This window comes from Bufo bufo, chromosome 1 (genome assembly GCF_905171765.1).
Source record: "Bufo bufo chromosome 1, aBufBuf1.1, whole genome shotgun sequence".
NCBI classification, from domain to species: Eukaryota; Metazoa; Chordata; class Amphibia; order Anura; family Bufonidae; genus Bufo; species Bufo bufo.
In genome coordinates, this window is record NC_053389.1 from 681,659,399 (window position 1) to 681,685,503 (window position 26,105).

The 26,105-nt window shown below is 40.9% G+C and overlaps 1 protein-coding gene across 1 annotated transcript in view; it reads left to right on the forward strand.

Annotated features, from left to right (window-relative positions):
• The window catches only part of LOC120985917 (aminopeptidase N-like), a 158,704-nt gene extending 133,007 nt beyond the window's left edge, over positions 1 to 25,697 (forward strand). Inside the window, exons 8-21 of the mRNA XM_040414138.1 lie at positions 1,395 to 1,538; positions 5,300 to 5,365; positions 7,314 to 7,379; positions 8,634 to 8,806; positions 11,090 to 11,166; positions 14,336 to 14,475; positions 14,971 to 15,026; positions 16,188 to 16,335; positions 17,517 to 17,608; positions 18,498 to 18,605; positions 19,797 to 19,964; positions 22,129 to 22,269; positions 22,355 to 22,436; positions 25,024 to 25,697. Of these exons, the coding sequence (XP_040270072.1) occupies positions 1,395 to 1,538; positions 5,300 to 5,365; positions 7,314 to 7,379; positions 8,634 to 8,806; positions 11,090 to 11,166; positions 14,336 to 14,475; positions 14,971 to 15,026; positions 16,188 to 16,335; positions 17,517 to 17,608; positions 18,498 to 18,605; positions 19,797 to 19,964; positions 22,129 to 22,269; positions 22,355 to 22,436; positions 25,024 to 25,179 (1,617 nt within the window). The 3' untranslated portion in view covers positions 25,180 to 25,697. The remainder of the gene's footprint in view (positions 1 to 1,394; positions 1,539 to 5,299; positions 5,366 to 7,313; positions 7,380 to 8,633; positions 8,807 to 11,089; positions 11,167 to 14,335; positions 14,476 to 14,970; positions 15,027 to 16,187; positions 16,336 to 17,516; positions 17,609 to 18,497; positions 18,606 to 19,796; positions 19,965 to 22,128; positions 22,270 to 22,354; positions 22,437 to 25,023) is intronic.
• Positions 25,698 to 26,105: the final 408 nt, after the last annotated feature.

The window sequence follows — 26,105 nt, forward strand, 5'->3', positions numbered from 1 at the left end:
TCATAGAAGTGAATGGGGCTGAGTGAAAATCGCAAGCATCCGCAAGCAAGTGCAGATGCGATGCGATTTTCGTGCACGGTTGCTAGGAGACGATCGGGATGGGGACCCGATCATTATTATTTTCCCTTATAACATGGTTATAACGGAAAATAATAGCATTCTTAATACAGAATGCATAGTACAATAGGGCTGGAGGGGTTAAAAAAAATAAAATAATTTTTTAACTCACCTTAATCCACTAGTTCGCGCAGCCGGCATCTCTTCTGTCTTCATCTTTGCTGTGCACAGGAAAAGGGCCTGTGGTGACGTCACTGCGCTCATCACATGGTCTGTCACATGATCCGTCGCCATGGTAAAAAGATCATGTGACGGACCATGTGATGAGCGCAGTGACGTCATCAAAGGTCATTTTCCTGTACACAGCAAACATGAAGACAGAAGAGAAGCCGAGCTGCGCGAACAAGTGGATTAAGGTGAGTTAAAAATTTTATTTTTTTTAACCCCTCCAGCCCTATTGTACTATGCATTCTGTATTAAGAATGCTATTATTTTCCCTTATAACCATGTTATAAGGGAAAATAATAAAATCTACACAATACCTAACCCAAACCCGAACTTCTGTGAAGAAGTCTGGGTTCGGGTCTGGGTACCAAACATGCCGATTTTTGTCACACGCATTACAATGTTTTGCACTCGCGCGGAAAAATTGCGCATGTTCCCGCAACGACCGTGTGAAACCAGCCTTAGGCCTCTTTCACACGGACGATACGGATTAGGTCCGGATGCGTTCAGGGTGCGTTCAGTGAAACTCGCACTATTTTGCAAGCAAGTTCAGTCAGTTTTGTCTGCGATTGCGTTCAGTTGTTCAGTTTTTTCCGCGTGGGTGCAAAGCGTTTTGAAGCGTTTTTCACGCGCGTGATAAAAAACTGAAGGTTTACAAACAACATCTCTTAGCAATCATCAGTGAAAAACGCATCGCACCCGCACTTGCTTGCGGATGCAATGCGTTTTTCACGCAGCCCCATTCACTTCTATGGAGCGTGAAAAACGCACAATATAGAGCTTGCTGCGATTTTCACGCAACGCAGAACTGATGTGTGAAAAACAACGCTCATGTGCACAGCCCTATAGAAATGAATGGGTCCGGATTCAGTGCGGGTGCAATGCGTTCACGTCACGCATTGCACCCGCGCGGAATACTCACTTGTGTGAAAGAGGCCTAAAGGGAATGCAAGAAGTTACAAAACAAAAAGAAACAAGATGAAATTGAATGGACCACTGTATACAATTTAAATAAGAAAACTGAAAGTTCACAGGCTTACTTTAAAATGTTGCTGTTTCGTCAATGAATGGATTTTTTTCTGATGTACTCACAAAGTTGTTCTCTATTACAGAAAGACCTGATTGTGCTTTACGACCTACACAGAGTGATGGGCGTCGATGCTTTAGCCTCTTCCCATCCTCTTACATCAAAGGAGGAAGATGTGAAAACTCCATCACAAATAAGCTCGCTTTTTGATTCTATAACGTATAGTAAGGTAAACTAACACAAGAGTGGTCAATGTCAATTACTGGATTAAATCTTTTAAGTCGTATTCCCGGATAGTGGTAGTTTGCTGTGCAGTCACCACAAATTCTCACAATCACTGCACGTTTTTCATAGGTGAAATATATAAACCCCCCCTCCCATGCCAAACTATTTCTCCCATGCACCTATAAATGAATACTAAAACTAGTAATCAGTGCAAAGAGTTGTGCATTTTCTGCACGATCCTGACATAAACAGTCTAGAAGAATTCCTGCAGAGAAAACAGGGATTAATCTCCTTCTGATCTATTATCTATGATTGATTATTTATTTATTTATTTATAATCTATAATCATTGTTTTAAACTCCACAATTCTGAGTGAATTAAATCCTTTGAATGTTTTTAGAGCAGTTGTAGCTTAATTTTTATGATACAGAGCTGAAAATCTCCTCTATAGGCAGATAGAAAAAAAATGAAAGGGAGCTATATAAAATGAAGAAAAGAACATACTCACCTTTTAATAAATATAAAGTTTGGATAGGGGGTCACTCAATATTAGGCAAACACACAGTAAATAGGTATCCACATAAATTTTATAGGCTTAAAAATAAACACACTACAATATTACATATAAAACATCTCATAAAAACAATTAAAAATATACCGCAAATAGTCAAATGCACTGAAAATCTGAGATTGATTAGTGCTAAAACGTCCCTGGGAGGGGCTATTTTTCAATAGCACTAGCACCCTTTGAATGGCTGTATGGCCGTAGCTGTTAAATGCTAACTCCAAGCATCATAGTCCTGAGACTGTTATGGTTGTAAGTTCCACATTAATTGAGGAGTTGTTAGTATATCCACATTGCAGCACTACTTAGATTTGTAATTATGCAGGGTACTTTACCGCTCCTATGATCGGTCCGCTTGTACACCAAGGTTTCCAAGTGTAATGCTCTGTTGTGAGCTGCAAGGACCTTTAGGCAAAGTCTATATATGAAGTTCCCCACGCTCCTGGATATGTAGTAGCGGTGCTGCTTGATATCACCGCTCTGACCTTCCAAGACCTGTGTGGTGTCCCATGTGGTTTGCTGGACAGGTCAGGTGAGCTGTAATTCCAGGCGGGGTTTTCAAATCTCTTTGGTGCAGATAGTTTAAAGCTTTCAATCCAAGTGTAGATACACGATTGTAGATAATTCTTCTTAGCAGTCCCTCACTGTCATACCAAACGCGTTTCGGGGGGAAGAGACCCCTTCCTCAGTGGTTTCTTCATATATAGACTTTGCCTAAAGGTCCTTGCAGCTCACAACAGAGCATTACACTTGGAAACCTTGGTGTACAAGCGGACCGATCATAGGAGCGGTAAAGTACCCTGCATAATTACAAATCTAAGTAGTGCTGCAATGTGGATATACTAACAACTCCTCAATTAATGTGGAACTTACAACCATAACAGTCTCAGGACTATGATGCTTGGAGTTAGCATTTAACAGCTACGGCCATACAGCCATTCAAAGGGTGCTAGTGCTATTGAAAAATAGCCCCTCCCAGGGACTTTTTAGCACTAATCAATCTCAGATTTTCAGTGCATTTGACTATTTGCGGTATATTTTTAATTGTTTTTATGAGATGTTTTATATGTAATATTGTAGTGTATTTATTTTTAAGCCTATAAAATTTATGTGGATACCTATTTACTGTGTGTTTGCCTAATATTGAGTGACCCCCTATCCAAACTTTATATCTATCTCCATTTACCAGCATTTGGGAGTGCTGAGAGGTAGTGCACCTTTCCAGAAGTAGAAAAGTGAGAGAGCCACCATTTTCTTTTCCAATTGTACCTTTTAATAAATGTCCCACCAGTACTCCAGTCCCCACTGAGCCTGCAGCTGTCACATGCAATTCTTTGGTCAGCAGATGTGAATGGAGTAGTGGAGTGCTTTTTCGACCAGCCGCTCATTTCAGGGGGACTCTACTAGGTATGGGGCCCCCGTTCTCGTGATCCCAGCGGTAGGACCTCCACAGATTTGATAGGTATCACCTATCCTGTGGATAGTGGATAACTTGTTATAATCAGATTACCCCTTTAATGGTTAGATGCCACTCATGCAACATGGATGCGCCGGTGCATGGATGCGCCGGTCACGTCAGCGATGAACAGGATAGAAAGCTGCAAGCCACACAGGGATCAGAGTGGCTGGGGCCAGAGCAGTGGTGGGACATTTAGGGTACCTGCACATGTAATGTTATACACACGTTTTTTTCAGCGGAAAACCCATAGCATGGTGCAGTACCAGCAAAGTGTATGAGAGTAAACAAATCTCATGTACACTTTGCAGATGTTTTCCATGTGGAAATTGACCTGCTGTGCAGACTTAGAAATCCACAGCATATCTAATATGTTTGCGGTTTTAGCTGCAGATTTCACTCTTTTCAAATGAAGGGTGAGATCTACGTCAAAACCACATCAAATCCGCACCAAAAACCACTGTTAGAAATCAAATTTTTTGGTGCAGTTTTGCAGTTTAGGCGCAAAAATGTACATAAATCTGCACAGATCTTCTGCTTGTTGACCTGCACCAGTTTCAGCTCCCTATAAAAAGTTTGTAAGGTTTTTAATTTATTTCATACATCCCCAAGTTTTTAACAAATCCTTTAATGATATATTAAAGGGGTGCTCCGGGAATTAAGAAAATGAAAATACTTAAATATTACTTCATTATAAATATATTCCCAAATACCTTTCATTAGTTATAATGGCTTGTTTTGTCTAGGGAGCAATCATCAGTTTAAACAAAATGGCAGCTGTCCTATTAGTACACACAAAATCTGTCCTAATCACACAGGAGGGCAAGTTACTTCACAACACTGAGCTAAAGTGCTGCCTCATCCTCCTCTACTTGTCAGGGATTGTGATCCTGTATACAGCTGATAAGATCTTCAGCTGAATCTCTGTAGGAATGTAGTTCATGAGCAGATGTGGCTAATGAGCAGTCTCCATTACTGCAGCCCCACATTACTACAGTCTGTCCTCTCTGTACTTCATGTCTCCCCATGAACTCCATTCCTACAGAGATTCAGCTGAAGATCTTATCAGCTATATTCAGGATCATATTCCCTGACAAGTAGGAGAGGAGGCTGAGGCGGCTCATTAGCTCAGTGTCCTGAAGTAATTTGCCCTCCTGTGTGATTAGGACAGGCTTTGTGTGTACTAATAGGACAGCGGACATTTTGTTTCTCCTAATCTTTGCTCCTTAGACAAAATGAGCCATTATAACTAATGAAATGTATTTGAGAATATATTTATAATAAATTAATATTTATGGATTTTCATCTCCTTAATTCCCAGAGAACCTCTTTAAGAAATAAATCGGCACAAAGTTCTGAACCTATATAGATTAAAAAGCGCACAATAGTATTCAAGTTCAATTTCATTTAAATCATCTGATTTCCAGTACCAAAATTGTAAAATTGTGGCCACAATGTGGGGATATGGTTAAATAGTATTCATTCCATATGTATGAGGCCATGGCAGCCAGAAAAAAAATCAAGGACTTTCACTATTTAAGGAAAAGTATCCCTGCACAATCATCTACTGGCCCATAAAATAATCTGTGCATACATTAAACATAATATACACAATACATGACAGAAAGAACCTGTATTTTAACCCATCATAAAGAATGATGAAGAATAAATGAATGTATTTATGATAATTAGTGTTTCATTGCACTTACAGTACATTGGATATTTATAATACGCTTCATTTTAGGGTGCAGTAGTTATTCGGATGTTGTCATCATTTATTACTGAAGACATTTTTGTACAGGGACTACAGGTAAGTACCACCTGCTTATAAGACATATACTGTCAGGTATAACCTGCTAATGGTCAGCAAAAATGCTGTCTAATCTAGGAAATCTATGTAAAAGTAAACTACATGCCTGGTATACCTTCTGTATGCAGCATAAGGGTACGGCCACACGGTCAGGTTTCCGTGATGTAATGCAAAAAGGCTTCCATAAAAAGCTGTTTCAACAACCCTACTTTGAAGGGCTACTACTGTATATCAATGTGCCAGTGTTGTTTCAGTTACAAGCCACTGTAAATTCATTATGCATTTGGATTACTCAATTGCATTATGTGCAACTTCCAAGTATAAAGTTTTTCCCAAGTTTAGACGCACCTTTATAAGTGTTTTCACTAGAATGCAGTGCAACATGCAATGCATTTCTACAAGACGACATGTGATATTGTGATTGCAAAAATTTCGTGTTTGGAGAAACCCTAATTAGGCCTCGTTCACACAAGTGATACAGATTGTGTCAGAACATGTTCAGGAGAAGGCCTCATGCATGGCCGTGGTTTGGGTCCACATACAAGCTGCATTTTATTGCGAGTCGGACGCAAACCCTTTCACTCCAATGGGGCCACAAAAGATCCGGACAACACTCCATGAGCTGTCCGAATCCGCACATCCGTTCCGCTGCCCATATCATGGACAAGGCTAGGACTGCTCTATTGAGGGCCGGACATTTTTTGCGGATTTGCAATTTGCAGGCTGCAAAACGGACACGGTTGTGTGCATGAGGCCAAGAACTGTATGCAAGTTCAATCAGTTGTGCCTACGATTGTGTTCAGTGTTTCAGTTCTTTCTGCACAGATGCCATCAGTTTTTGATGTGTTTTTCACGAGTGTGAAGAAAAACTGAAGAACAAAAATCTACATCTCCCAGGAACCATTAGTCAAAAGCGCATTGCATCCGGATGCCTTCAGTTTTTCATGCAAGCCCCGTTCACTTCTATTAAGCCAGGACCGGGTGAAAAATGCAATTTTTTCTGGTCACAAAGATGATGCGGGAAAAACGAAGTTCATGTACACAGACCCATTCAAATGAACAGATCATGATTTGGTCTGGATGCTATGAATTCGGACGGAAAACTTGCTTGTGTGAAAAAGTCCCTAGAGTTTTACCTGCCATAGTTCATCACCACCTTCCTGAGCAAAACATGATTATAATTATGGCTTATTATTAGCAAGAGAAGTTTTCAGTGTTAAACATACAGTTAGGCCCTGTGCACACGACTGTATGTATTTTGAAGTCTGCAAAAAACAGATACGTAAAAAATACGGATGACGTCCTTGTGCATTCCGTATTTTGCGGAATGGAACAGCTGGCCCCTAATAGAACAGTCCTGTCCTTGTCTGTAATGCGGACAATAATAGGACATGTTCTATTTTTTTGCAGAATGGAAATATGGACATATGGAAAAGGAATGCACACAGAGTAACTTCGGTTTTTTTTTGCGGACCCATTGAAATGAATGGTTCTGTATACGGTCTGCAAAAAAAATGGAATGGACAAGGAAAGAAAATACGTTTGTGTGCAGGAGGCCTTAATATGTGTGGTTTCACACTGAGAAGAGAAGTACAATGCTATACTTTCCTCTACAAAATGCTAGGCATGCAAAAAATGGCAGGTGCTAAAACACACACTATGGGTAAAAATGCATCAAAAAATGCTGATCAAGTCAGGTCTATTTGAGGCATTTTTACTCATCATGAACAGAAGTGCGTGTGCTTTTCATTGATCACTGAGAAATTCACAGCATGCTCTATTCTTGTCCATAAAAGACTCCTTCAAGTACAGTATATGGGGACTCGGAGATTTACACATTATAAAATATGTCCATTTTTTGTGGATAAAGATAGGAAAGACCATGTTATTCAGACCTAATATAAGAATTATGCATTATGTATAATCTTTTTTTTTTTTTTTTCCCCAGACCTACTTGAAAGAATTTGAATATAGCAACACGGTATATATTGACCTGTGGAAACACTTGCAAACAGTAAGTTATTCTATGTAAACTGTATAATGCATATATCATGTATGGGTCATCACACACTACATCCTAAAAGATCACTGTCCAATTTAGCCACATACCTAGGTTGTCTGATTGGATGAAAACTGACTTTTCCAGTCATTGAGATACTGGTATATATCGATTAACAGGAAACTCCATTGAAAGAAACCAAAGTCCTAAAAAATAAATTCAGTTCACAGCATTGCACCGGAACATGTTTGCTTTGCAATTATTACATGGCATTGTCCAATCTCCATAGTCTTGTGTCTTTGTTCCTAACCCTAAGAAAGGGAAGATAAGTACCAGCCTTTTATTGACCATGGTATTTGTGCTTCACACTTGGTCTACATGACCACTTGTTTTCACACCTTAAAAGATCGCAATGTTGAGAGGCTACATCGCATCTAATGGTAGTGAAGGGGGTCGCAGTCAAAGACCTGCAGTGTATCTCAGTAATCCATCTGCCAAGCAAACAAAACCTACATGATAAGCTTGTCAGATTGACAGGCAGATACTGTATATAGATAGATATGAAATATATAAGATAGATAGATAGATATATAAGATAGATAGATAGATAGATAGATAGATAGATAGATAGATAGATAGATATGAGATATATAAGATAGATAGATAGATAGATAGATAGATAGATAGATAGATAGATAGATAGATAGATAGATAGATAGATAGACTATTTTCCCAGGTATTATTTTTGGACCAGTAAAGGCAGTGGTTGCAAACAAGGTTGAATGGATCAGACTGGAGTGGCATACAAAGTTCTGGCCATGCAGAACAACTGACTGCTAGTTCTACTTTGCCAACATGACCCTTAGGGCTCATTCAGACGTCCGTATGTGTTTTGCAGTCCGCAAATTGCAGATCCGTAAAACACGGATACCGGCCCATGTGCCTTCCACAATTTGCGGACCGCACATGGCCATCACTCTCATGAAAAAGGTCTATTCTTGTCCACAATTGCGGACAAGAATAGGACATGCTCTATATTTTTTGCGGGGACGTGGAATGGAACAACGGATGCGGAAACACACGGTGTGCTGTCCGCATCTTTTGCGGCCACATTGAAATTAATGGGTCCACACCCATTCCGCAAAAATGCAGAACAGGGACGAAACAAAACATGCGGCCGTCTGAATGAGCCCTTATAAACATTGGATTAAAATCTGTCTGTGTTTTTTCTTCTTTAATTTAGTGTCTGTACTTTTCTTTTTGCCTCAGGCCATAGATAACAGTTCTATTCAGCTTGACAACAAAATTGAAGTTATCATGAACACATGGGTCCTGCAGATGGGTTTTCCTGTGGTGACGATAAATACAACTACTGGAGTTGTTCAGCAAAAACATTTCCTTTTAGATCCAAATGCAACAGTCACTCGGCCATCAGACTTTAAGTAAGATCATAGTTAAGAAAGGTGGAAGTACAATATTCCTTTCCATGAAAATGTATTTGTCGTATTTGCTGGACAAATTATTTGTAGTAGATTTGGGAAAAGATTTTAAATTCATGTGAGTGGCAAATTTTCTGCAAACCCCATTCCGATGTATAGAACAAATCTTCATACTCTTAAAAAGTCACCCAACTATTTTTTCCTGTTATAAATTTTAACCCCGGCCTGCTGAAAGAAAAAAACCTTCTCGCCTGTTCCCTATAAACTTCTGAATGGACGGGATCACATGCTCTGCAGCAGAGAATGGTGGTTCTCAGCGGTGATGTGCCCCTAAGTGGCATGTCACTGCTGGGTCACATGCTGCTTGGGGACACGTCACCTCTGAAGCCAGTCATTTGACACAATCCATCCAGAAGTTTACAGATGGGGACTGTAGGACCAGCGAAGGGAGCCAGTAATACCATGAAAAATGCTTGTTAAAAAATCCCTGATAAATTCAGAAGTGCGTGAAGGTGCCCTTGAGGATGCTTTCTCATATTTTTTTCAAAACACAGCATCTAGATGTTAACGGTAAGTTTATGGAAATTTATGAAATGCAGTACAAGCATGTGTTTTTTTTTTTATTTGGCATTTTTCTTCTCACTTGTGTTCCATGGCGTTTTTGCAAGTCTTCGCATGCTTTGGGTATGGCATTTTTATGCTATAGACATCTGTTGTTTTTTTGGCAGTGTGTGTTTTTACATAGTTTTTTTTTTACTGCTGTTTTTATAGAGATCTATGGAGGAAGTGACATCAGAAGGGATTTTCCGTTTAAAAAGACATAGCTTGCAAAAAAGCTACTTGTAAAAAAAGCCACAAAAATGCATAAAAAAAGGCACAACACACATTAAACATAAAAAAAACTGGTGTTTTTCATGTATTTTATAAGCTAAAAAAAGAAACGAAAATGATATGTCAAGAAGGCCTACTGTTATTAGCCTTTTATGGCTGAGATTGGAATAATCCTAGTAAGTGTTGGCCAGAGGGAGGCAAAGTTACAGCCGAGTGGGCTGCGCTGCACTGTTAGCTACCATAGCAGTGAATGGAATATGCACAAACTGAATAGCACATCAAGTTACATTGCTTCAGTTTAGGCTAGTTTCACACTAGCGGCAAGGAACTCCGTCAGGCTGTCCCGGCGGGTGAACAGCCTGTCGGATCTGTGCTGCCGCTAGTGCACGGAACTCCGGCCCGCCCCCATTATAGTCAATTATAAGCACTAGCGGCAGCACGGATCTGACAGGCTGTTCTCCCGCCGGAACAGCCTGCCGGAGTTCCTTGCCGCTATTGTGAAAGTACCCTAAGGCTACATTCACACAACAGTATTTTTGGTCCACGTCCAATCCGCATTATTTGCCGATCATGTGCGGACCCATTCATTTGTATGGGGCTGCAAAAAATGTCCACATCTAGGTGTCCTTGCCCCAAATTATAGAACATGTCCTATTCCTGTCTGTTTTGCAGACAAGAATAGGCATTTTTACAATGGGGCCTGTGAAAAGTGTGGGATGCGCATGGACCGCATCCTTATTTTGTGGATCCTCTATTTACAGACCACATTGTATGAATGTAGCCTAACTTGGGTATTATGGAAACAGCATAGCTTGCTTTAGTAGTTACAAAAAAAAGTGATTTATATAAAGCACTTGCCTGTGCTGTGGACCCCTAGTTGCATGGGCACCAGCCGTGTGGCCGCCATTTGCGGACCCAATCACTTGAATGGGTTCGCAATCCGCAAGATTCAGTTCATTTCATACTGCAAAAAAATAGAACATGTTCTATTTTTTGGCAGTGCGGAGGTAGGAACCAAAATCTCACACAAGTGCTCCGTAGTGCCTCTGTGGGCTTCCACTCCGTGCCTCCGCTCCACACCACTCCGTATTTTGCGGATTGCGGACCCATTCAAGTGCCCAGTGCCCGTATATTGCGGACCCACTGTTTGCAGTCCACAATACGGGCACGGGCTGCATACGTTTGTGTGCATGAGCCCTAAATCTGACCCCGCTTGACCAGTCTTTAATAAGGGTATACTAATCTCAGTCATAAAAGGCTGAGACGGGAATACCCCCTTAAAGAGTCTTTCCATTCTGTCAATGGCCTGAGAACAGAAGCAGAAAATGTTCTAAATCAACAAAAAGATGTGCCAGAAACAGAAGACACGGATATCTACTGTATATATTTCTCATAAAGATATCTCTTGTATTTCTGTCCCTCATATTTACAGTAATATTCTGTTCAATTTTTCAGCTATACATGGTTTGTACCGATCACATACTTCAGCGGAACTAGTGCCCTGAATACTTTCTGGCTAAATGGACGGGATGGTAAGTAGATGAACTTGACGCACATAGAAAGCAGTGAGTAATTTCACCTGTTTTGCTGTACATTTTTATTAGGGCTATATGGATTTTGTGAAGACAACTCTTAGGACTGTACTACAGTAAATGAAAAGTGATGAACCTATTTGGAGATCTCTGGGAAATGAAATAATGAAATAATGAAAAAATATACAGTATTACTAAAAATAAATTCACAAATACTTTTACGTGTTTCTTGTCTAGGGGGTAATTATTAGGTTCATTAAATCGATCTCCGTCACGTTAGTAAACACAATGCCCATTAAATAATGTAGAGCACATGCAGGATAACCGGTTGCATCAGGGCACATAGCCCAAGACCGACATAAGCCCTCCTTCCTTCTCGAGCTGTTGGTCACCGGGGACTGGAATGCACAGTCAGTCTAACAGGAGACAATTACCTATAGGCCATATAAATACCACAGCCAACATACACTCCCATACAATCTGTGCACCTCAGAGGCCACCCAGGAACGGAGCATGCACAGACACAACTGAAGTGGTAAGGAAGAGGGAGGAAGCAGATGATGACTGAGACGCGGGCTGGGTGTTGTAGCCTATAAGGGGTGAAGTCTTTGGGTTAGATGAAGATAAGCAAGTACAGCACTCGGCTAGCTTAGTCAGTCCCTTAGACTGAATGGAGCGGCAGTGCACTTGCTCGTCTACCACCTCATTCAAACTCTTCTTTGAATCGTTTGATCGATAGATGACGTGAAATGATTAAAGAAGAGTAATGGCTTATTTATTCACACCTACTCTACCAATGATCTCTTTACATACTACAGGTGTGAATGAAGTGATGTGCAAATAAAAGCATGGTGGCTCAGTGGTTAGCATTGGTGCCTTGCAGCGCTGGGGTCCTAGGTTCGAATCCGACCAAGGACAACATCTTCATGGAGTTTGCATGTTCTCCCTGTGTTTGCGTGGGTTTTATTAGGGCTATAGTTTCTCCCACGCTCAAAAGACATACTGATAGGGAGCTTAGATTGTGAGCCCCATTGGGGACAGTTGGATGCTAATATCTGTGAAGCGCTGTGGAATATAGTAGCGCTATATAAGTGCATAAAATAAATAAATGTAGCCTGTGAGGGTATGGACATACATAGCAGCCTCTGTGTGTGGCCAAAACCCCATCCAGTGCCAGAGCTGCAGGCAAATTTACTAACATGCAACAGTGGACTGGCCATAGACCCTACAGGGAAATTTCCTGGTGAACCGATGACCAGGGGGCTGTCCCCCATTAATGCTAGGAGCACCAGGTATCTGGAAGGCAGCCGCAAGTCGTCTCCCTTCACCCCCCCCCCCCCCCCAATTCAGGCACTCCCACAACATAGGGACACTTTTATTTTTTTAAATTTTTTTACAGGGCCACTTCAAAGGGCTTCTGTCACCCCACTAAAGTCATTTTTTTTTTTTGGGCTAGTTAAATTACTTATATTTCGATATATGAAAATATAATGGTCTTACTTACTTTGATTCAGCAGTTTCTTCTAAAAACAAAGTTTTATAATATGTAAATTAGGTCTCTACCAGCAAGCAGGGCGGCTACTTGCTGGTAGCAGCTGCAGAAATCCGCCCCCTCGTCGTGTTGATTGACAGGGCCAGCCGCGATCTCCTCCTCCGACTGGCCCTGTCAGCATTTCAAAAATCGCGCGCCTGTGTTCATTCGGCGCAGGCGCTCTGAGATGAGGAGGCTCGCCTCCTCAGCACTCCCTCAGTGCGCCTGCGCCGATGAAGTCTTCTATTTCGGTGATGTCATCGGCGCAGGCGCACTGAGGGAGTTCTGAGCCTCCTCATCTCAGAGCGCCTGCGCCGAATGAACACAGGCGCGCGATTTTTGAAAGAAACTGCTGAATCAAAGTAAGTAACACAATTATATTTTCATATATCGCAGTATAAGTAATTTAACTAGCCCAAAAAAAAAAAATGACTTTAGTGGGGTGACAGAAGCCCTTTAAGTTACCCCTGCTAACATGTATGCCTGGAAACAGGCGTAGATGTTGGCTAAAAATTATGCCAGCCTGGGGCTGTTATACCCTGTGCCTGTCGTGCCCTTAGTACCCTTACAGGAGCTGTCGTACCCTTACAGCTTTACAAAGCACAGCACCATACATTCTATACTGGCAGTGCTTGGTATTGCAGCTCAGGTGCACATACTTGAACAGGACTGAGCTACATCTAGGCCATGTGACCAATGAATGTGATGACATCACTGACCTGGGAAGACGCCATGGTGGTCACTGGAGCTCTGCAACCTCTTCAAGCAGCTGATCAGTGGGAGTCTGACTCCTTTTGATCAGATATTGATGACCTAAATTCCATCAATATTCTACTCCCCGAGAACCCCTTTAATATGTTGCACAACAGATTAGACATCATTTAGGGTAAAATGCAAATACAACAACAACAGATTGGAAGTCATTGACAAAGGCAGTAAAAGATCTTCATTTATGACGAGGCTTAGACCTCGTCTTAAAAAAGGTGCACTGCCGGCAGCCCGTGCGCCTGAAGTAAAAACCACTCCAGCCCCTGAAGTAAAAACCACTCCAGCCCCTGACCAGAGTAGTTTTCACTCTGCTTTTTTTGCCTGTTTCCAGACATACTGTAAAAGATAGTAAATGTGTCAGGCCTGATATCCCGGCCCTGGCCATTTCCCCATAGCTCACTCGCCACTTCCAAGTGAGGACTGTATAAAAATGCCTTTGCAACAAAATACTGCAATACGGGTTCTAAAAAGGTCGCAAAACGAGGTCTTGCAACTTTTTTTTGGCTTACAACTGGTGTATCGTCCATTGTATATGACCACCATCATGTTACTCCAATGGACCTAACATTTAGGGCTCATTCACACGACCGTGGTTTAGTGCCGCATTCGAGCCGCATTTTTTGGGGCTCGGGTGCGACCCCATTCAGTTCATTGGGGCCGCAAAAGAAGCGGATAGCACTCCGTGTGCTGTCCGCATCCGTTGCTCCGTTCCATGGCACCCGGGCGGCATTCGTGTTTTGCGGATCCGCAATATGCGGAGCACAAGACACGGCACGGTCGTGTGAATAAGCCCTTGCTGTCACCTACTGAGCGTTATAGTTCAATGTAAATGATAGTACGCACTTCATTTAAACTTTTCCTGTATTTCAGGCGCCAACGAAGCCTTTAAAACAGCTGGTCAACAAGATAACTGGCTGCTTGCAAACATCAACGTGACTGGATATTACAGGGTTAACTATGATGACGTTAACTGGGACAGACTGCTTAACCAGCTGAACACTGATCTTTCAGTGAGTATTGGTTATTGGTATTCAGGGGATCTCATGAAACAAATCACATGAAGGACATAGAAAATAAGACTCACATCATGCTTGTGGTGCAAGACTGTATATGCCAAACCTGAAGCCCCAACGTACAAGGCTGCGCTATGTATATTCTGGTCATTGACTCCCTGACCTTTTGAGAAGGCCCTCGTAATGAAAATTGATTTCACTTTTCAAAATGGCAAACAACAAAAGGGTATAATGACATATACCACCTAAAAATAAGGCTACATGCACACGACCATGCCGTGTATTGCAGTCCGCAAATTGTGGATGCGCAAAACATGGATGCCGCCCATGTGCGTTCTGCAAAACGGACAGGAATAGGCCAAAATTAGCAGTGAACTAAAGCATAGTCAACATGTGGTCATGCAGAGTGCTCCTTTTTACTTTTTAGTAAGTGGGGAGGCGGTGGATTAGCAGTAACTTACCATCAAACTCGTTTTATTTTTTGTTTTGCAGCGAATTCCTGTTATCAACCGAGCTCAAATCATCGATGATGCGTTTAATTTAGCCAGGTGAGCATAAAGATCTCCGAATATTAGCAACCTCTAGATTAGTGTCATTTTGTACTTTGAAATCATGAAAAACTGGCTCCATGTCTAAGGCCTCATTCACACGTCAGTGTTTTGGTCAGTGATTTCCATCAGTGATTGTGAGCCAAAACCAGGATTGGCGCCTCCACAGACATAAGGTATAAGGCCTCCTGCACACGAACTCCCAATGGTCGCAAAATGTGGGCGGCAAAGCACGAACACCGTCCGTGGGGCAGCCACAGTGGATCGTGGACCCATTCACTTGAATGGGTCCGCAATCCGGCCGTTCCGCAAAAATATAGGACATGTTCTATCTTTTTGCGGCATGGAAGTACGGGACGAAACCCCACGGAAGCACTCCGTAGTGCTCCCGTAGGGTTCCGTTCCGTGCTTCCGTTCCGCATACACGGAACGGCACCCGTGTATTGCGGATCCGCAAATGCGGTCCGCAATACGGCAACGGGAAGCACACGTTCGTGTGCAGGGGGCCTAAGGGAAAGATCTGCACCTGTTCTGTGTTTAGAGCCGCACCTGGTTTTGGCTCAAAATCAATGATGGAAATCACTGACCGAACACTGAGGTGTAAATTAGGCATAAGGGCTGTTTCACATGAGCGAGTCCATTGCAGGAGTGCATGGTGTTACACTGATTTATAATGCTATGTGTCTCTGTCTGACCTTACTTCTACAGGATCATACTGACATTAGGGCTGTGTGAAACAGCCCGAATAGCAGAGCATTAGAGGGAGCAATACCATGGAATGGTGGAGCATCCCTCGAAGCTGAGTGGGTGGCACACTATTTTACATCATATGCACACAATCCTCCTCCAATCAAGTGGCACTTTTTTTTAATATTCCACTCTGTCTACCTTACTTTGCTACTTTTATCAATTATAATAAAAATTCATTGACAAACTTTACTGGACTCAATTCGTTCTGGTGCTCATGGATTCCATGACAGACTATGATTTTGTACCAGATGTGAATAGAGACCAAGCAAAATAGCAAAGCAGATATTAGGAGGAACAGAGACCAGATTTCATTGAACCATGATGTCAGTATGAACAGAGTTTGACCTAATATATTACATTTACAACATGTACGGTAATGGAGTTCTTAATACTGTATTTATTGCATTTCAGAGCTCAGATAATAAGTACTGCAAGAGCGCTTGAAACAACAAAATTTCTGTCCAAGGATGTGGAGTACATGCCATGGCAGGCAGCTGTCAGCAGTCTCAGTTACTTTACACAGATGTTCGATCGCACAGATGTGTACGGACCAATGAAGGTAAATCAGCAGGGTGGAATTTATCATGAGGGTAATATTTTAAGTCACTGCGAAAGGTGCACCACAATGATAGCAACTGACAACACTGGCTAATCCCTCAAGCTGATGTTAAGAACTGAGACTTTAGCCAATGTATTCCTGTCAGGAACACATCGGAGGCATTTTGCACCACCGTCAAGGTATCTCAGAGTGGCATGGGTTCCTACCACTAGACTATTACCTACGGTGTGTGAACACGGTCTGAGAGGTGCAAAGATACAACTTACAGCCAAGCTCCCACATACCGCCATAGTGAGATCACTCAGGTAGTGGGAGAGATGATAAGGCTGTGAGCCCCGCCTATAACAGGCCATGTGACACAGGCTACCAGGTGCAACAGAATGCCACCAGCAGTACGCAATGGCACATTCGAAACATATCAAGAAAAATAACTGAAATAAAGTGGCCTAAATGGGAGGAAATGCTCAAAAATACTATTTTAAGTCAGTGAAGGTCATTTACAGTGGGCGCTACGCAAGTTTCTGGTATAAAAAAAAAGTTGCAAGAACTGATATTGTGCAACCAAATTTTTTTGCACCATGCTTGATGGGGGTGTAGCGGGGGACTAGCCTGGGCCAGGATACATTTACTATCCTGGAAACAGGGGTAAAAATAATAATAAAAAATAATAATAATAAATAATAATGAGAACTACTCTAGTCAGGGGCTGGAGTAGTTTCACTCCAGGCACATAGATTGCCAGTGGTGCACCTAATTTATGACAAGGCCTGAGCCTTGTCATAAATTAGGCGCTTTCTTTGCCAACGTAGCGGGGAAACAAAGACCGATGTAAAACACTGGTCTTTGTAAACGACCTCTAGATTTGTTTGTTAAGGGCTCATGCACACGATCGTGCCGTGTTTTGCGGTCCGCAAATTGAGGATGCACAAAACACAGATGCTGGCCGACGGACGTGCCATGATAGAAATGCCTATTTTTGTCCACAAAATGGATGTGGACATGTTTTATTTATTTATTTTTTGCAGGGCCACAGAACGGAGCAATGGATGCGGACAGCACACGGAGTGCTGTCCACATCTCTTGCGGCCCCATGTGTGAAAATGGCCTAACAATATAAGATAATGGTTATAGATGGTTATATAACAGCTACCATCACTTAATGTGCACAATTTCTCCAACAGGCTTACATGAAGAATCAGGTTACACCACTCTTTAATTATTTTAAAAACTTGACAAATGATTGGGGAGACAGACCTGCTACGTTAACAGAACAGTAAGTACCACATATTGTGTGTGAACTCAGTTTTAACCTCTAAACAAATTTCATTTTTATTTTTTACTTTTTTACTTTTTTTTTCTTATCTTTTACATTCATATAGCCTTATGGTGGCTTGTTTTTTTTTTGCCAAACAAGATGTATTTTCTAATGACACCATTTAATAAATCCACAAGTTGCATTGGGAAGCTGGAAACAAAATGTTAGTGTGAGGGAATAAAAAAAAAAAATCCAACTGCACCATTGTTTTAAGGCCTCATGCACACGGCCGTTTTGCAGCCGTTCCGTGCATTGGGGACCGCCACGGCCGGGAAACAGCTGTGTGCATGAGGCCTAAGGGCTTAATTTTAGGAAGAGCCTGCTTCTGATTATATGTCTACAATTGGAGTCTCCTCTGATCATGGACACCGCTGTGTAACAGAGCAGTTACCCACTGGCTATGGTACCCACTCAGCTCTTGAACGGGTACCATCTTTAAAGACCAGTCATTCACTATGCTGTATATGTATAGCAGATTTTGGGAAGGTGTTAGAGAGGTTTTCCCATCATTGAAAGTGGATGGCATATCACTAGGTTATGGCACCCCTTTATGATTGGTGGGGTTGGTCCAACTGCTGCAAACCCCCACAACTCTGAAAAAAAGGGCCACAGTGCTGGTTTATCGCTTCATCAACTTGAAGATTGGTCCTAGAACAGCGATGCTACCTTCAAAGGGCATGAAATTAGACAAAAAACTTTAAAGTGCAGTAAATATACATTCGATTGGACAAGAACTGTTATTTATCGCATTATTTCATTATTTATTCCATATACTGTAGATAATTAAGGTATTTAAATATCAAGTTTATACTTAAAGCTGGTATTTATTCTATTATTTTGTCTACAGATACAATGAAATTAATGCAGTCAGCATGGCTTGTAGCTATGGAATTCCAGAATGTGGAGAACTGGCCACCAAACTCTTTAACGAGTGGAGAAATTCAAATGTCAATGGGTATGTGTTCACAAAATTCTGGCCTCTGAAATATTGTACTTACACTGACATAGTGTGCAGATTAAATTTCCCTTTCAGATACAGTATCTTCCAGTTATTCAATCCATATACCTGAAATATGGAAAGCTTTACAATTGAGTCTGGTGCATTCAGTGTAAATGCTAAGCTAAACAATCCAATAAAACTTAAAACTGCCAATCAGTGGTTCAGATTTCATTAAAATTACGCTTTGCGCAAGACATACTCAGCCATTTACTATACAGGGAATGTTACAGGTCAGCCTCCAGATTATTCTTCTGACTTTGACATGTTGAGGTGGCAGAAAGAACGTGCCTCCCTTTTGCCTCTTGTCAGACCATGATGACCGGTCGCTACCTGCCTAAGACTGGATTCACACACATCGGCCCAGAATTTCTAACCCTAAAGATGGCATAAGCTTAGCCAGGCAGTCTAGACCTGCACCATATTTATCACATTTTTCTATGACTCTATACCAACCTTTCCTAGGAAGGCCTACACCTTTGTGGAGCATGTCTTAAAAAAAAGTGTATAAACCTTAACTGTGCCAAATTGCCCCATTTTGTGCCACTTTTTAGACAGATTTTTGGCACAGACATATTAATAAATCTGGGATATTGTTTTTGTTGGCATTTTAGCAACTACAATTGATGTTCTTGTAGTCAATAGAAAATTATGGAAAAGTCCTCATACACAGCGTTTTTTCATTTATGCATTTCTGGCTTTTTTTTTTTTTACAATACAAAATACAATGTCCTGGGTTATGGCATTTTTTCAAAAGTTTTTTCCCCCATAGAATTCTCCATATAAGTATAAACACCAGAAAAAATATATGTACAAAATGTTACAAAATAAATAATGGTACAGAAAAATGCTTGAAATTAATGGCATGTTTTAAAACCATTGTGATGTTTAGAAAATGATGGCTCAGCAGTAAAAACCACAGCAAAAACATAACCCTTCACGCGTTTCAAGTAGACAAATCACTCAAAGCACCTAAGAGTGGTTTGTCTGCTTGAAGGGTTATGTTTTTCCATTTGCTTGTCATGGATTTTGACTTGTTGACCATAAATTATTTTTTGCTGGGCTGTTGTTTTCTACATGGTGAATGTAATGGCTTGACAATACTATAATGATGCTCAGTTATGTTATTATGTTTGTCTATGTGAACAGCATTCATCCAAATCTGAGGTCCACCATCTACTGCAATGCCATAGCTCGTGGGGGAGAAGAAGAGTGGAATTTCTTATGGGAACAGTTCAGGAATACCACTAATGCGCAAGAGGCTGACAAACTCCGGGCAGCGCTGGCGTGTAGTAGGGAACCCTGGATCCTGAATAGGTAAACTGAGTTTGAAAAACTCAGAGATACATGGGATGCTGTAATGAGTGGCAATGCCTTCTTATCTACTCTACTCACTAACCATTTGCATTCACAATCACAATATCTAGTCAACCCTTGGTAGTCTTGTTTCTGATATTCTAAAGCCATCTGCCGCCTGAGCTGTGATAAAGTGTAACCTTCAAAATTTAATACAATTATAAGATTTAACGTGTAAGCGTCTCTTTTTTTGTTAATGTGTAGGGGCATTGATACTGACCATTTTTGTAATATACTTTAATTACTGAAATCGTGCATTTCTATTAGAAAACAAACTGTAAAGTGGCCCATTTTGAGCCTTAGCAACGCTCCCTGTCTTCTGTTACACAGTCAGTGTTTGCAAGTCTCCACAGTTAAAAGGGGAGCGTGGCTTTAGAGATATTAATAATTCTAAAGCGTGTTTTCTTATGACTCCATGTTGTGCTATTCCTCTACTATTCTTGCTAGAAGTTTATGGATAACGGTACAGATGGGTGTTACCAGTTGGGAGTATGTCCCTGTAGAGTCTGACTCTATCCAATTAGTGCTGCCAGTGTCACAGTATGCAGGGACACACTCCCAACTGGTAACTCCCATCTGTAGCGTTATCCATAAACTTCTAGCAGAAATAAGAGAAAAATGGTACAACATAGAGTCATAAGAAAATATGCTCCAGAATTGTTATTACACAGGGAATGCAAGCAGCTACTCAAACAGACAAGTCAGGAGAGGTGACAGCTCCGCTTTAAGTAAGTAGTGTAGTTTAAACAAAGTAACTTTAGCGCTAAAGGTATAGACAAAACAATGTGACTTTCCAAACTGTCTAGAATAGCAAAGAAAGGTGAATAAATAATAGAGAACTTCTCAGTTCTCCTGACGTGCCGCACCTCTGGAAATGTACAGGGTGGGCCATTCATATGGATACACCTTAATAAAATGGGAATGGTTAATGATATTAACTTCCTGTTTGTGGCACATTAGCATATGTGAGGGGGGAAACTTTTCAAGATGGGTGGTGACCATGGCGGTCATTTTGAAGTCGGCCATTTGGAATCCAACTTTTGTTTTTTCAATAGGAAGAGGGTCATTTGACACATCAAACTTATTGGGAATTTCACAAGAAAAACAATGGTGTGCTTGGTTTTAACGTAACTTTATTCTTTCATGAGTTATTTACAAGTTTCTGACCACTTACAAAATTTGTTCAATGTGCTGCCCATTGTGTTGGATTGTCAATGCAACCCTCTTCTCCCACTCTTCACACACTGATAGCAACACTGCAGGAGAAATGCTAGCATAGGCTTCCAGTATCCGTAGTTTCAGGTGCTGCACATCTCGTATCATCTGAAGGCAATCGTCTATGCTGTGAAGATACGAGATGTGCAGCACCTGAAACTACGGATACTGGAAGCCTGTGGTAGCATTTCTCCTATGGTGTTGCTATCAGTGTGTGAAGAGTGGGAGAAGAGGGTTGCATTGACAATCCAACACAATGGGCAGCACATTGAACACATTTTAAAAGTGGTCAGAAACTTGTAAATAACTCATGAAAGAATAAAGTTACGTTAAAACCAAGCACATCGTTGTTTTTCTTGTGAAATTCCCAATAAGTTTGATGTGTCAAATGACCCTCTTCCTATTGAAAAAACAAAAGTTGGATTCAAAATGGCCGACTTCAAAATGGCCGCCATGGTCACCACCCATCTTGAAAAGTTTCCCCCCTTACATATACTAATGTGCCACAAACAGGAAGTTAATATCACCAACCATTCCCATTTTATTAAGGTGTATCCATATAAATGGCCCACCCTGTAGAAATAATTTGACAATTGGGCGTGATCATTTGCCTTGTCCATGTGGTGTCACTTCACAGTCTGAAACGGTCAGCACTGATTGGACGGTGTCAAATGTACATGCCCCCCGTTCACAAGGGGACTAGTAACACCCAGTTTTTAAGTTATGCCTACATTTCCAGGAGGAATACTTCCTTAAGCAGAAATGCTAGAGGAAATGGTCTTCTTAAAGAACCAGGAAGACCTATGGACAGTACACAGTTGGTTAAATAACATGGGATAATTGAAACACATTATATCTGCTATCAAGATGTGATTTCTTCCTATTAGTTCATACCTCTTTCAATTAACAGACTACTGGAGTTTTCCTTTGACCCAACGAAAATTCGTAGGCAAGATACGGTCAGCACAATCACCAATATTGCTAATAATGTGATAGGCCAGAGTCTTGCCTGGGACTTTGTCAGAGCCAATTGGGTGAAACTCCGAGAACAGTAAGTGCTTACTTTTTCTGCAGGGACATATCAGGTGATATGATGCAATATGCAACATGTTTATTCATTGTATTTTCTTTGGTAGATTTGGAGATTCTTCTTTCTCCTTTGGTAACCTCCTTACTGGAGTCACTAGAAGATTCTCCACAGATTTTGATCTGAGCCAAGTAAGTAAGATTATTTTTTAGCAAAATCATTGACTTGTGTCAGTAAACAATATAATAGAAAAAGGCCATGATATAAGGTTAAAACATTAGTTCACTTCAAGATGCAGCAGGACCTAATGGTATGTATTAGAGGCTGCACATTTGCAAAATACTGATAAATATCCACCCAACCACCTTCCATCTCTAAAATGGGGTGGGTGTTATAGACTAAGGACACCTTTGTGGGCATTTTATTTTGGTATTGTATTCTACTTATTTGGGGCTAAAAATATATATTTTTCAATTATCCTTCATAAAAAGTTTCAGCCACTTTCCCAGTATAACAGTGTAATCTGTAGCTGCACTGCAGCAGGGTTCTGTGTCTACACTGAATCCCATCATCTGACGGCTCATGTAAATCCCTTATCCAAGATCTCCTGAAGCTCATAAACACTTATTTTTGAACACATGTTCTTATCAGCGTGTCAAGAAATGAATTGTAGTGAGTATTTATGAGCTGTCAAGAGTTTAAAGAACAGACTGAGTGGGCAGATCTGCTTGATGAGGGGACTGGAGGTAAATTGAAACTGACAGTTTGAAGATGCACTCTCAATTAACCCCTGTAGTGCAAGAATGGCTGGAGGTTTTTAGTAAAGACCAATTGAAAAAATGAGTAGAATACAATAATAAATAAAATTACCCCCAAAGGTGTCCACAGACTATAAATATTCCCAGGCATACAGGTAAGGCTTCTATTTTGATATCCTTTCCAGTGAATTCTTTATTGTGGGAAATAAGCAGGTGTATTTTCCATGTAGGTTCTTTAGGGAAGATTTATTATTAGGGGAATTTTTAAAGCCGGTTTTGCAGGAGTCTGTGTTGCCATGATTTGTTCCAAATGTATCAAATGTTGCACAATCTTTGATAAATTTGGTTAATCTTTAAAGTGGCTTTACAGTACTACAATATTGATGACCTATCCTCAATGTGACTCTGTATTAGGCTTGACAAAGGCTGGGATGCAGCCGAAACGTTGCTGCTTGATTTTATGGCACACTTTCTGTAAAGTCCGTCCAATAAAGGATTCACTGGAGATGCTGCCGCTACCTCTCTTCATTTACTGTCCTGAATATAGGTCATTAATATTGTAGTGCTGCACAACCCCTTTAAGTCTAACACTTCTGTCTTGAGAAGTTACTACAATTTCTATGCCATCCCTTTACTGGAGTAAGATTGCAACAATTTTGGTGACTTTTTTAAAAGTCCCAGTTAATAAATATGGAATTAAACTAATTAACATAGCCACAAAAAAACAAAATATGTGGCAAAGCATACTGTTACGTGGTTTCTGCTTCCTATCCTGAAACAATATCAATTACTGCCCTCCCAACAGAAGGAGGGGGAAAGGATTATATGAAACTTAACCTTTAATAATCAAAGTCTAAAAATGACTCATACTTTATCAACTGAAAAAATAATAATTAATACACCACAGTGCACCAAATTGTATAAAAAAAAGGGGGCGGTTACACCTTTGATTTTAACCACCAGTAGTATTCACGTGAGGTTACCTTAAGCAGTTACAGTAAATGCTAAAATGATTCGGTCTTATCGGATCATGCAGTCTATCTCTTTAGGGATCCGGATAACCTGGACAATGTTCCACACAATTATAGGTGGATAACCCCAGACGGAGGTGATGTTATTCAGGCATCTTAATATGCAGAGAGTATGTGTCACGACGTGGTGTGGGAGGGGAACTCCACACCAAACACAAGAGGGAGAGACAAGGTATCAGGCCTCAAGACTAGGAAAGGAGGAAAGGTCACCACCTAATGAAATCCTAACCCGAGCCCTGACTGCTATCAGAATGAACAGACCTCAATGGTAGGAGTGTTCATTCGCAGGAACCTAGTAGCATGGATCGCCCTGGAGATAGTGGCAGGTCCACAGACGACCTGTTCCTTCCCAGCTGAAGGAACAGGAGTATACCTCAGGCCTAATACCAAAAGACAGGGAAATAACAACCAAATACAAACAAGGAAAAGATACTTAACTCCAGGTAAATGGAAAAGCGGGAACTCCGCCGAGATCCAGACACCAACACTTTCCAACCAGAATGGAGCTATGAACCACATGGAGTGATGGGGTGAAGCCAGACTAAATAGGGAGCAGTAATAACCACACAGCTACACCTGAAACAAGAGGTGTGGTCATATCGGCAACAACACTGACACAAGTAAAACCAAAAGAGGCTGTCAGATCACTCACGTGCAACCAGTCTCTCAGATCTTCTAACACCTGTCATGGGTGAGACCGTGACAGTATGGCATAGTCAGGAACCACCTATCCCTGGAAAAGCCCTGCCAAGATGGAGAGATCTAAGATGCCTTACCTATCTAACACAGAGCACCCGCCCCGAAAGGGGGCAACCCCGTCAGGATCCTGTCCCTATCTATGGTCAACTCCCTAATCCTGTCCCTGAATGAATGCTCCCAACATTTCTGTCTACTTCGTTTTATATATATATATATATATATATATATATATAAAATAAATAACTAGATCTAAAATTTTCTTATTTATGCCTATGACACTCTCTCACCAGATTAACCAGTTTAAAGAAGACAACAAAGAAGTCGGTTTCGGCACAGGAGCTCGTGCTCTGGACCAGGCCATAGAAAGGACAGAAGCAAATGTCAGATGGGTAAATCAGAACAAAGCTGTTGTAAAGGAATGGTTTGAGGCTGCAGCAAAACCTTAAAGGACATATGAAAATCTCTACAGTAGAAGAACAAGTTTACAAACCACATGTGCCTCCTGTAAAAATAACATGCAGATCTTGGGTCTTAACAGTGGGAAATAGAAATCGATACTACACAGATATATGTTCTGACATGATTTCTTCTGCTAGATTACTCTTCATCAGGTTTCTATGAATCTCCTTTTTGAATGGACTGAGAAGCCCATATTTTCTAACATTTCTTCCCTTTTCCATATATGTGTGCTTAGATTCCCAAGACTTTTCTATATAGACAATGAGGAACTCCCATCTGCTCAGGGTTTAAATGTCCAGGTCATGCATGGCCTGGTGTACCAGACTTCCGATCAAGTTGACGCTGATCCCAGTGAACCTTACAGGTCACATAGAACAAGTGGGATCAGCCTAAAGAGATGTAAATTTTCCTATATGCAAAGCTAAAGTACCTTTATTTATACAAATCACTGTAAAAACCTGCTTTTTTGTTTTTAATATCAGAAAATAAAAATTAATTTGTCAAATGTGTGTCTCTTTGCCATAATTTAATAATTGTCTTCTAAATATTACAGTATTATAATTTTACCCAAAAAGGGAGCTTTTGGTACTGGATACAAAAGGAAGGAAAATTATAGAGGAAAGACGAATATATTTCCTATTTTGTAACCACTTACTGCTTTGGCTTAAATACTGCTTCAAAAACTGGATTAAAAAATCCAGCGTTATTTTACACTGGATAGGATATAAAATAGAGGAGCCAAAAAAGTATATTTAATTTTCTTTTTCCTCCTTTTAAATCCTGGCTTTGACTAAAACATTAACACAGCAAACTGCATGAAAAACTCCATATGTAAATGCAGTGTGTAGGACCCCCACATGCAAGGAAAGAGACAACAGATGGAGCTTTCAGACAAGAATGTTTCTGTTTTCTT